Raw genomic sequence first — 12,472 nt, 5'->3', positions numbered from 1 at the left:
CATTTTCCATTTTGATATTGGTCATTCATACCTTTTTTCTCTCATACTTACTATGTTAGCATTTTTAAAAATCTTTTAAAGAACCAATTTTTGACTTTGATTGTTTTTTTATTTGATTACTGCTTTTACCTTTATTATTACTTTTCTTCTGATTTCTTTAGATTTGGTTTGTTTTTAATTTTTGAACTTCTTGAGAGGGTTATTTAAAATATCAATAGTATGTGCATTTCAATTTTAATATATATTGGTAAGTGGCTTTCAAAATATCTATAATACTTTATATTTTTATGGTCAGTGTAGGAACATAAACATTTTTTCCACATCACCTCCAGCAATAGAAGTATAAATTATTTAAAAATATTTTTATTGATTTCAGAGAGGAAAGGAGAGGGAGAGAGAGATAGAAACATCAGTGATGAGAGAGAATGATTGATTGGCTGCCTCCTGCACAGCTCACACTGGGGATTGAGCCCACAACCCAGTCATAAGCCCTGACCGAAATCAAACCATGACCTCCTGATTCATAGGTCGACGCTCAACCACTGAGCCATGCTGGCCAGGCTAGACGTATAGATATTTTAAATATTTTGCTAGTAAAATGGTTGAAAAGTGAAAATTGGCATTCTTCTTAAACAGGTGAACTTAACATACTGTGATTAGTGCTAAGAAAAATGCACAGGAAGTGGCACTTCAGCCCCTTGAGGTCCTGGGAAGGCCGCTTGGCCGCAGTGGTATTAAAATTAGGTTATAGATGAAATCCAGAGGAGTTTGGACTAGATAGTCTCTAAGATTCCAAAATTCTAAGAATATAAAGAGATAAAGTTTGAGAATTATACGTTTTATTACTTTGTCAGCTTGAGTTCCTATAGCAAGTGGAAAAACTATCCAGAATCACAGAAGCCTGAGATGTCTATTTTCTTTCATAGAAATGGAGGCATTCCTACACAGCTTCATATGACATTTATGACTTAAATAAAAGGTCAGTGATTTCCTCAGAAAATATATTATGCTTTTTTAGGGTAATAATTTTTTAAAAAAAGGATTGTGATTTATTCGTTTGGTAGTTATTTTCTTTTACCTTTTTTCCAGGCAGCTGATAACAGAAGAAAGAATTCCAAATGACACACAACTGATCAGTTGGTCACCAGAGGGTCATAAATTGGTTAGTGTGTCTTTTTTTTCTATCTGAAAAATAATGGCTCAAGTCTCTCATATGCAGAAGCTGCTAATCTTGATGCAGAGTAGACACTTAGGAAGCCAAAACTTTAATATCAAATATAGTATTATTGCCTAAAGTGATATTTTATTAGTCTTTCATAGTAAGCACAATTCCTGAAAGTCTTTAAACTACTCTTAGGAAATTGTTTATTTAATGGGAAGATGTTCAGTAAGTTTTTAAATTCTAATATCTATTGTGCTTTTGGGTTGTTTGGGCGTTTTTGGCACATGTTTTTATGTGTTTGTGGGTTTTTTTTCTGTTGTTATAGTTTGTGGGTCGGTGTTTATCACTATAGATATATCTACATGTTCTATAGAGCTAAGAGGACGTTAAATTCCCAAAGAATCTAAACAGGAAAATGGAATGTTTACCTGTACTGCACTCCCTTAGTCACCTCCCCCAAAAAGAAATGCAAAGCACACATCATTCTATAGAAGTGGTCAGTCTTCTAGGTGTTCTTATACACTTTAGCTCCAAATAGTGGCGCTTGTGAGCTTCTTCTTTTTAATATATTAGGAGTGTTCTTAAAATTAATTGGGATTGTAGCTTTTATGCTGATAATTTAAGAATATGAGTGGGAGGGAGTAAATGACTCTTCATTGTGCCCAAATTGAATAACCTAAAGTAACCATTACACTTGCACACTATTTTAAGTGAAAGAATCGATAAATGTTTTCTTGATCTTCAGGATAAAATATATCATGTTATTATATGTCAATATTATTTTTAATCTTTCTAGGCATATGTTTGGAACAATGATATTTATATTAAAAATGATCCAAATTCGACACCTCAGAGGGTCACAGATGATGGAAGAGAAGATGCAATCAGTAATGGAATAACTGACTGGGTTTATGAAGGTAGAGACGTTGAAGTATTTTAAAATAAAAAAATCTGTAAGTTTTAAAAAATGGTCAAATATTTCTTCAAAAGGGAAGAACTTCAGTGGCCTTCAAAAACGTTGCATTTTTTTTATAATGTTATTATTATTATTTTTTTTTAGCATAACACCAGGTATATCACAGAAGAATTTCTTAGCAGTAGCTAGTGCTGCTTATGTCCTCATTGTCTCTCAATGCTCCTATTGTCTTCAGTCTACCGCTACAAAGAGCCTCTCTGTGTAGGTAGCTTTTCTGCTTTACAGGTGCATAAAAGCCTGCAGATTAACATCAGGCCTACCTATCCCGGAAGTAAGCTAAGTACTCTCACAACATTCCGAAAGATGAAAAATATTGTTTGGAGGCTGGGGAGTAGCGGGGAAGACAACACCTGTTTTATAAGAGATTTGTGTTTATTTTCTTGGGCAAATTATAATTTCCTGGTGTTAACGATGTAAGAAATAATTAGAAAGGCTTAAGATAAAATTGGTCAAAAAACAGAACTAAAGGCGATAAAAAGGATTTATTTTCTTTGAAGACACAAAGTTTTAGGAAATATAAAAAACAAAAAACAGTCCAGAGACTTAGAAAATATTAGAAAAACATTTTTCATGTCTATAGTTGCCAAGGTAAAAGGGCATGTTGAGATGCTCCAAACAGTTCACAAAGTTGCCTCATGCTTATTAAAGACTCCTCCTTATTTCATCCTATTAGTTTTTCTTCATAGTTAAAAAAAAAAAAAGTCGTTTCCCTCATAGCCTAATTTTGGTTGTCTCCCAGTTCAAGTCGAGTTCAATTAAATGAATAACATTCTTTACAAAAAAATTACTTTGAAAGAAAGATGAGTTCTCATGGTTCAGAAATAAGTGTTTGATTAAAACTTACAGTGAAATTTACTAGGAAATTGGAAACATCTTCAACTCTTGGTGGACAGCACAGCACAGCTTCCAGGATCCCCAGTGTCAACAGCGTAAAGCCCTTTCCCAAAGCTTGTCCCGACCCTTCCTCAGGAATGGCTGTGTGTAAAAGGACACCCCTGCACTAAATAATAGGTATCAGTTGCTTATCAGTTTCTGATGCTTTCACTATATGCTGCTACTCATGTTAATTATTATTGTACAGTATTTTATTATTTTTACTAGAGGCCTGGTGAACGAATTCGTGCATGGGTGGGGTCCCTCGGGGTGGCCTGCGGGGATGGGGCCAAAACCCACAGTCCAATACCACCTGCAGCTCCAACCTGCCACTCTCACTCATCCGAGCCCCACTGTGCCTGCCTCTAGCTCCTGCCCAATCAGTCCACAGCAGCGCTCACCAGCCATAAGCCCTGCATCTGGTGCCCTCTTGAGGCTAATGGCCTGCTGGATCAGGCTGAAACCAGCTCTCCAATATCCCCTGAGGGGCTCTGGTGTGCTGCCTCTGGAGCCTCCTGGCAGGTGCTGGCCAAGGTCAGCCACCAAGCTTGGCACCACCAGTTATGTGCTACAAAGCAATTTGCAGATGTCTGCTACTTGTACTGGATTTGAAGGTGCCCAGAAGAGGCCAAGCTGCCAACCAAGGATGGCTATCACTAGTGCCAGGCCTGAGGCCATGTAGCAAGAGGTACAGGGCATGCCAAGGCCAGATGCTGCTGGTTTTAGAGTTTTAGGAAAGTCTGAAGCATGAGGCAAGTCAGGCCATTCCTATGGAAAAGCTGACCCTGCAAGTTGGGTGGGACAGGTCTCAGGGAGTCACCAGTGTGAGGCAAACAGTGTGAGCCAGGTTAATAGAGACTCGGATATGGTGCTCACCTGCCAGCTCCGTGGGAGCAGGGCTCATCAAAGAAGCAGTGGCCTCTGTTAATATTTCTGACAAAGCTGCCCCTCCAGCTCTTACCCCGATGCCAGACAATTCAGTCCATCCTTGTATATAGCTGGTGCCTTTTGAGCTGCTGCCCCAGTGCTGGAGCTCAGAGCAAGTGAGTCTGAGTAAGTCTCAGTAAGAATCACAAGGCCTACATCCTAAGTCCTTCTCTGCCTTAGTTGCCTTCTCTGTAAAATGGGCTATGAATAGACTCACCCAAGGATCTTTGTGAAGATTAAATTAGGTAAGTGTTAGGTGTAAAACAATAAAGGTATAAAGCAATCAAAGGGGGAGCAGGCTTCCTTACCCAGAAGAAGGTTTTCTGTTACTTCAGATGCTGAAATAGGTAGGAAGAAACAGCAGAGCATGGAAATGAAAAGCATGGACTCATATCAAATAAGCCTGGATTTATTCTTGATTCTATCAATTGTTGCCTGCGTGATCCTCGACAAATTACTTATTCTCTTCAAGCCTAACTGCCTCCCTTTGCCCATCTGCACAATGAGTTATCATGAGGATTAAGTGAAATAATAGATGTCAGTTGCTTATCAATTCCTAGTGCATTCATTATATGCTGCTGCTCATCTTAATTATTATTGTATTTTATTATTGTTATTCTTAATACTGTAACTAGTACTATTATTATTGCTATTATTGAAAACAAGCCTTTGGAAGAAACTTGTAAGGAAGCTCCAGGAGTCAGAAAAGTGATTGGGATAAATAGTTTCCTAATTCTAAGATTCAAGTTTCTATTCCTTTGTTTTTACCTTTATATTCACTTCAGAACATAAGATTTGTGGATTAAATCTGCGTGAAGAACTAGGAGTCTCTGTCTAGTCTACTTGAAACCTCCATCCCCCGTTGATAAAAGAGGTTCTGGCATTCTAACAGCTAGTGGTTGGAAGTCCCGTGAGCGGACTTGATAATGAACACAGGAAGGCGCTACCTTTGCCAGAGATTGAGAGTGAGGCCAATCGTGTTCTGGGAGTCAGGACTTTCCTTTGACCCTCTTTCCTCACCCATCATTTCATACATTAGAGGAGGGCGTTAATCCAAAGGGAGTCTTCGGTTTCTTCAGGTTAGGAGATGTTTCTGAGTAGGGGTCTCATGGAGCTCCTCGCCACTCTAAGGCAATCCTTCCCACACCTTGTTTGTGCCAAGAGCAGTAAACTCTGGGCACCATATTGGTTTAATAGCATGGAGCCACACACCACCCACCCAGTTGGGGAGAGTATGCTGGCATGTTGACGGTTTGCAAACGAGAAAGGAGAATCAGCCCCTTGTGTGAAATGTACTTTGAGTATGTTTTGCAGCATACGTTTAGAGGATTCTAAGATAAAGAAAAACATGTAGCGCTTATATTAAATATTATGTGCTAAAATATTCTAAAAACAGTCCAACGGGTTACTTATTTTTATAGCACAGACCTATCCTTGAAGATTTTATTTTTATTCATTTGTATTACTCTGGTTTTGGAAGCCCAGCACATGCAACGTGGTTCATTAGTTGAACTCTACTGTAATTACTAAAGCTAATGAGCACAATATTTTGAATGCCAACGCCAATTTATCGTCTACTTCTTGTAACAGAACAATTTATGTCTCTTTTCAGAGGAAATCTTCAGTACCCACTCGGCTCTGTGGTGGTCTCCCAACGGCACATTTTTAGCATATGCCCGGTTTAACGACACCGAAGTCCCACGTATTGAATACTCTGTCTACCTTGACGAGTCACTGCAGTACCCAAAGACGGTGCACCTTCCATACCCAAAGGTCTGTGCTCCTATTCATATAGCAGTTCTGCGATTTGATGGGAAGAGAATGGTTTCATTTAATCCTTTCCTGCTAATGAAAATATTGTCAGTCTCTCTTCAACAGCTTGCTGTGATTACTCTTGCTGAAGTCAACAGCATCTGGCAATTTTAAAGTATTTTTATTATCCCAGGAAAGAGTGTGATTTAAGGTTTTGTAATTTCTCCAAAAACTTTGAGGAATGACAAGCCGAAAAAGATGGGGGGAAATGCTTTTGAAAGAGGTAGGGGGACTGAAAATGTTTGAATGGAGGAAAAGAGAGGCTATAATTGAATCACAAGCTCATCTCATTTGTGGAAGTTGGAATGTGCCCTAGATGAAGTTGAAAAGCTTGATTATGTATCAGGTTGTATTACTAATTAACAGATACATGACTAGTTTCAGTGGTTCTATTATAGATTTGGCACTAGTGCTAATTTCACACATCCTACTTTTGGAATAATAGTGTCATGTCTTGGTTTTCAAGGCTGTTCTTCCCCCCACTCTGGATGCATGTTTATGAAAATGGAAAAGCTTTCTTTAGGAGTGTAAGCTAAGGAAGAGGGGAATTTAGATGGGAACCACAATTCTTCACTAGCATCATCATAATAATGACCGCCGTATTGTCCATAGGAAAATCTAATAGGAAAGTGTTGTTTGGCTGTAAGCAATTTAGAAAAAGGGATTTTTATTTTTACCAACGCTCTCAATTTGTTTTATGAGGAGCTGCCATTTTAGGAAGACAGAGAAAAAAAAAAGATCAGAGTCTAAATATGGAGATGTATTTTCAGTGAAATGTAATTTTTTGATGAGTGAAACTGGCAAAAAAAACAAACAAACCATAAAATGTTCTTACTAAAAATACATTATTTCTAGCTAATTTATCAGTTGAGGATCTATGTGTGTATATAAGAAGGCTTTATAGATTTCTGTCATCTATTTATTGTAAAACTCCAACGTGGTGAACCTGAATTTGGAGTGAAAATGACAGCTTCCTAATTAGCATTATTGGCTCTTGGCTCAGGGAAACTAAGTTTCCTGGTGGATTGTGTCTTTGGCTGAACCCAAGGAATTTTTCCTAGTGGTCAGCCAGTTGACTTCTTATCTTCTGGAGTCAGGATATATTTGCAAAATATCAGAAACAATTTTAAGAAATGTGTCCTCATTTGCATAAAGTATGCATAAATTATGAATGTTTATTAATTAAACAGGAGTGTTTGGGGTCTATATATATTTCTCACTGAACATGAAAAGGTTGCATTTCATGACCCTCCCTTATGTTCATTTTATCTACATTAAATTATTTGACTATGTCTGATTGTTATAATTGTATGGCTGTAATGCAGATATTTTTGTACAGTTTTAAACTTGTGCAGTGATGTATTTTTTTGTCAATACCTATCCTGTGATTGTTTTTTCCTAGGCAGGAGCTGAGAATCCAACTGTGAAGCTCTACGTTGTTAATACTGACAACCTCACCAATCTCGTTCCTGTGCAAATCACTGCTCCTGCTTCTGTGTTAACAGGGTAAGACTCAACCCAAATGAGTAGGTAGTGGCATAGCTCCCAAGGAGAAAATTTAAAAAATGAATATCAGACTCCATGGTATCCTCCCATGGTATCGCCCGGGCTGGCAGTCATTCATTCTTTCACTTAGCTACTCTTTGTTGACCACACTTGATGTCTCCGTGTTGGGCAGAGACATTGCTGCACAATGAATAGAGCACACAGAGGCCCTAGGGTCATGGAACCTATACTCAGTGTGGGAGAGGCGGACAAGGACCTGGGAAACAAATTATATAAAATGTCAGGTGGTGACAAATGTTGTGAAGACAAGCAAAGCAGGGCAAAGAGAGGGCGATGCTAATGGTGGGGGGCGGGGAGAGGCGTGCTGGGGAAGGCCTCGCTGAAGAGATGGCCTGTGAGCACTGGTGTGAAGAAAGGGGTGGGGTGGGTCTTGCCACGTGGATAGCTCAGGGTACCGAATCCAGGCAGAGGAAGAGTGAGCGGAAGGCCCCTGCGGAGAGAACATGCCTGGTGCACTAAAGGACCTGCCCGGAGCATCCTGAGTGAGAAGGAGAGTGGCTGGGAGTACGGCAAGGTCACACAGGCTTTCCAAGTCCTCTTAAAAACTAGCAAAATGCAGGGCAACTGTGGGTTCAGTCTAAGGAGCCTCATGATGCTGATGTGCCTGAGGATGTCGGTTGCTTAAATAATCCTTGGTGGTTTGAAATTCTATTGAGCACCCTCTACCCCTTATTATTTTCTTGTAAAGATAGCCACCGTATGGCATGCAATTTTGGGCTATCAAGTTTCTCCTTTTTCATTTCTCTTATCTATATTGGTTTGGTTATTGCTTTTAAATAATAACACATATTTTGAGCACTCACTATGTGCCAAATGCAGGGTACTGTCAAAAGTATCTCTCTTCATCGGCCTGCGGACTGAAAGGTCCTGGGTTCGATTCCGGTCAAGGGCATGTACCTTGGTTGCGGGCACATCCCCAGTAGGGGGTGTGCAAGAGGCAGCTGATGGATGATTCTCTCTCATCGATGTTTCTAGCTCTCTATCCCTCTCTCTTCCTCTCTGTGAAAAATCAATTAAAAAAAAAAAAAAAGGAGCTCTCTTTCCAGCAACTGTTGTCACAAGCCTGTGGTACAGATAAGAAAAATGAGTCATAGAGATTAAGAAAATGACCAGGTAGGATTTTGTATTCAAAAGTGTCTTCCTGACTTAGAGAACAGCGTTTGTAAGCATTCTGCTAGGTGCCTCCTTCTGTGCGAATTCGAGTGGTGCCCTCAGGTTCCTGACGTTGTCATCAGAGTAAGATGTAGTATCTGCTTTCTCAGGGTTGCATTTACCAAATCAGGCATGCTGTCGGCTTTGCTCTGCAATTCCTAATTTATGAACTTGTTTAGACATATTTATATTGACCTATTTGGAGGGAGACCAGTTACTGGTAAATTTAAAAATAATTTTTTTCTCTGAGTTTGTCCAAGGGTGTAAAAATGTTGTCCAGTGGTTCTAAAACCTGGTGTTTGGTCCCATCTGGCCATTTCTTCCATCAGCATTGATTGAGCACCCACTATCTACACACACAAAGGTCCTCAGCGTGAGTTTCTGCTCTTCTAAGACTTACGATCAGGTAGATGTAAAACATTCCCATAAATGACACCAAGAGCAAATGTGACAGAGGCATAAACAAAAGGCTGGAGGCGTTCTGGAGGGAGTGGGGGAGAGCTGGGTTTTTCCTGACCCCAGCAATCAAAGACTGTGCAGATGGAACAGGTAGGGTTACAGCGGGGCACAGTGGGGAGGAAGAGCACTGAAGTGGGAGGAACCGCACGGGAAAATGTGGGGCTGTCCAAGAGCAGCAGGGCCTGGTGTGACCACCTGGTGTACAGCCAGTAACTGTCTGAGGGGAGGATGAACCATGAGCGTCTGCTCTGAAAAAATGTTACATCTAGCCCGGCGGGTGTGTGACTCAGTGGTTGAGCATCAAACTACGAACCAGGAGGTCAACAGTTTGATTCCTTTGGTTGCACGCTCAATCCCCAGTAGGAGGCAGCTGATTAATGATTCTCTCCCATCATTGATGTTTCTATCTCTCTTTCCCTCTCCCTTCCTATATGAAATCAATAATAATAATAATAATAAACTATATGTATTAGATATAGAAGGAGCTTTAGACCTCACCAGTGGTTGGAAAACTTTTTTTTTGAAGACCCAGAAAACTGTTCAAGTGAGATAGTAGTACAGAGTCAGAAAATGGAAGCTGCACAGGTTGCAGGCCTAGTCCTCATCCCCTTTCCTAGCCCCTCCCCCGAGTCTCAGGCAATTAGACAGAACCTGCTGGGGCTCCAGAACACCACTGTGAGACACAGGTGAAAGAACTGAAGTCCAGAGAGGTAGACTCATTTGGTCAAGGTCACACAGCAAGTTAGTGTGGGAACTGGTAATGAGACAGAGGCCAGGACTTGCCAGGCCAGAATAATTGAGTTAAAATATATTGAGTGTTTCCTATGGGCTGGGATTGTGCTGGGTGTCTGCTCACTTACTTTCCACATACTCCCTATGGTGTAATTTTCATGGGCATTTCACAGACGAAGAGATGGAGTCCTCCCCACTTGGAAATCACTGGAGTGAATTTCTAAGCTCAGGCAACTTCAGTAGTTCTAAGGATTTATTTTTCACCCCTTGTAGTTCTTTGTAGCTGTTCTTTATAGTTCTTTACAGCACGCTGCTAGTGAGGGCTGCCTCACTCCATGGAGATATTTGTGTGGAACATATTTTACCAAAGAATTGTATCTTCCACAGGATATATAAGATAGGAAAATGAAAAATCTAGCTCTGGTCTCTGTTAATACCAGTAAGGACCCAGCTTTACTAAAGCTAGGCTTGAGATCATGTCTATGGAAAACATTCTAACACATGGTCATGCTCCGTTTTCTGGCCTCACACAAGAGATCCGGCAAAGCCAAGTAACCGCAGGCAAGGTATGCCTCTCAGCAAACTGCCTAGCACCCTGTGCTGCATTGCCCGGTAAGTCCCAGGTCCCGGAGTGGGGCATCCTGCCAGGAGCAGCATGATTGTTTCCTCCTCCGCCCATGCGCCCATCACTAATTTTCCTGTTAAGCCATGACCTTTCACCACCGAGCTTCCAGCAGGTGCAGTCCTACAGGAGATAAGGCTGGTTTGCAGCTCGTCAGGAATGGGCTGCTCTGATAGCAAGCGAGAAGGGCATCCAGGGCACTCTGCCAGCGGCCCAAGCCTGAATCGGGATCAGGGGGAGCCTCCCTCCCACCTTCCCTGATTTAGAATGCAAGTTAATTGGATTTGTTAAGCTGCGCTTTTGTATTGACTACTCATGCTGGGAATTTGAAAGCTCAGACTATTTGGGAGAAAACAACATATAATGTAAAATCATCCATCTCCTTCCTTACTGCTTTACTTAGAGCAATGCTTCACATTGCTGTATTGAAGCAAGATGAGTTCTATAGGTAGGGGCCAATCTTTAATATAACCCGTGCCTAGCAGGCTGCCTCAGACATAGCAAATACCCTGTTGATATTTATAGAATAAATGGGTAGAGTTAATGCATGGATGGGTGAATAGAAGGTATAGTTTACACGTGACTTTGTGAGTGCAAAATAGTTTGTACAGCCGGCATCAAAGGTGACCTTCAAAATGACCTGGCACAGCATTTCCAGTGTTCTGTCTCCTCCCAGTCATTTGAAAATGCTGCGGCCTGAAGCTGGAGGATCAGGGAGAGTTCTACTGAGGTGACCCAACCCAACATCTGTTCAATGGCTCAGGGGACCTATCACACCCTGTTCATGACCTACCCCACCCAGTTCTCTGCTCCTGAGGGACACCATAGATAGACTTGCTATGTCTCCTCTGAACAGTTGATGACCCTTGGTCTGTAAAGCAGGAACAAGATGATCTGGGATTGTCATGCAGGAGATGAATGAACTGGATTGAAGCGCCCTGGAAGCTGGTGATACCTCCAAGAAAGGAGGCAGATTAAGGAGCTCAGATCTGCTCCATCTCACCCCACCCATTCCTCTCCTCAGCGATCTGTCAGCGGCCCCGGGGAGGGTTGGCATCTCTGTCAGAGCAGAGGGTGGCATGGAGCCCACGGCCAGCACTGGCAGGACGCCCGCTTCCTTGGGTGATTCACTGAATTAATCACGGCACCGTCTGTACTTGCTCTTAGTAGCAGTTTTCTCTCCAATATTCTTCCCAGTTAGTAATGTGTACCTTATTTTAAGCATCTTTAATATACCAAAAGAAACATTTATACAAGTTAGGGGTATTAATGTCACTCAACAGACATTTACTAAATGCCTACTGTTTGCAAGGCAGCAGTCACTTTACCAAGGGATTCCCTGTAGTGTGACTTTCAAAAGCAAGTCTCTCCCAGTGCATTCAAATATGATTTGCTTTGTCAAATTCAGTTGTTCAGTTTGCACACACTCTCTAGGAATAGATAGATTTCCTAGAGTGAGGAATTTTATCCTGAAAAGAAGGAAGAAGGTGAAGCTAGCAGTGTTTACCAGAGGGATGGGTAGAGGTTCTACAGAGGGAGCGACTGGACGCAGAAAACCTGAAGCCAACTGCTCAGTTTGAATTCTGGCTCCAACATTTTCCAGAGCATGACCTTGGGCAAGTTACTTAGCCTTTCTGCCCTGCCATTTCCATGTCTGCGAAACATGAACTCTAATATTCCTGCCACGTACAGTGGTGTCAAGAGAGCACTTAAACAGTTCCTGGCACATAGTAGATTCCACATGGGTGTAACCTATTATTATGTCCAGAAATTACTCCATTGCTCCCTATTCCCCATTGTACTAACCCCATTCCAGAAGTGAGAAGAGCTGGTTGAATCACTAGGTCAAATCTGGGGTAGGCAGTCACTGTCTCAAGGGGAAGTCAGGCTGCCTGCACAGTCCCTCTTCTACCCCTCCCCCAACCTAACTAGTCTACTCCACAGTTGCCTCTCTGATTTTTGCAGAATAAAATCAGCATGGAGTGGAAAGTATAGCTGATGATCCTGCTTGTTGTTTTTTTTTTTTTTAGATTTAAAAGGAAATGTCAACCTTTTGGTAAAAAATACAATTGAACCATGGGTTCCCTTATATCTTTTTCATGACTCAGTGACATCTGGTCCTTTCATGTTCTCAGCTCTGGGCTGGGATATGCACTCTTATTCTGTCTCCTGCTAATTCCAAATCCTAAAT

The 12,472-nt window shown here is 41.3% G+C and overlaps 1 protein-coding gene across 1 annotated transcript in view; it reads left to right on the top strand.

Annotated features, from left to right (window-relative positions):
* Positions 1 to 12,472, top strand: part of DPP4 (dipeptidyl peptidase 4) — a 79,842-nt gene that overhangs the window by 29,538 nt on the left and 37,832 nt on the right. The window contains exons 6-10 of the mRNA XM_084891925.1: positions 927 to 979; positions 1,090 to 1,162; positions 1,959 to 2,079; positions 5,551 to 5,711; positions 7,153 to 7,256. Coding sequence (XP_084748051.1) covers positions 927 to 979; positions 1,090 to 1,162; positions 1,959 to 2,079; positions 5,551 to 5,711; positions 7,153 to 7,256 — 512 coding nt within the window. The remainder of the gene's footprint in view (positions 1 to 926; positions 980 to 1,089; positions 1,163 to 1,958; positions 2,080 to 5,550; positions 5,712 to 7,152; positions 7,257 to 12,472) is intronic.

Source organism: Pipistrellus hanaki (assembly GCF_964339955.1).
Source record: "Pipistrellus hanaki genome assembly, chromosome: 8".
NCBI lineage: Eukaryota > Metazoa > Chordata > Mammalia > Chiroptera > Vespertilionidae > Pipistrellus > Pipistrellus hanaki.
Note: the sequence above shows the minus strand (reverse complement) of the source record. Positions and strands in the feature narration are given on the sequence as shown.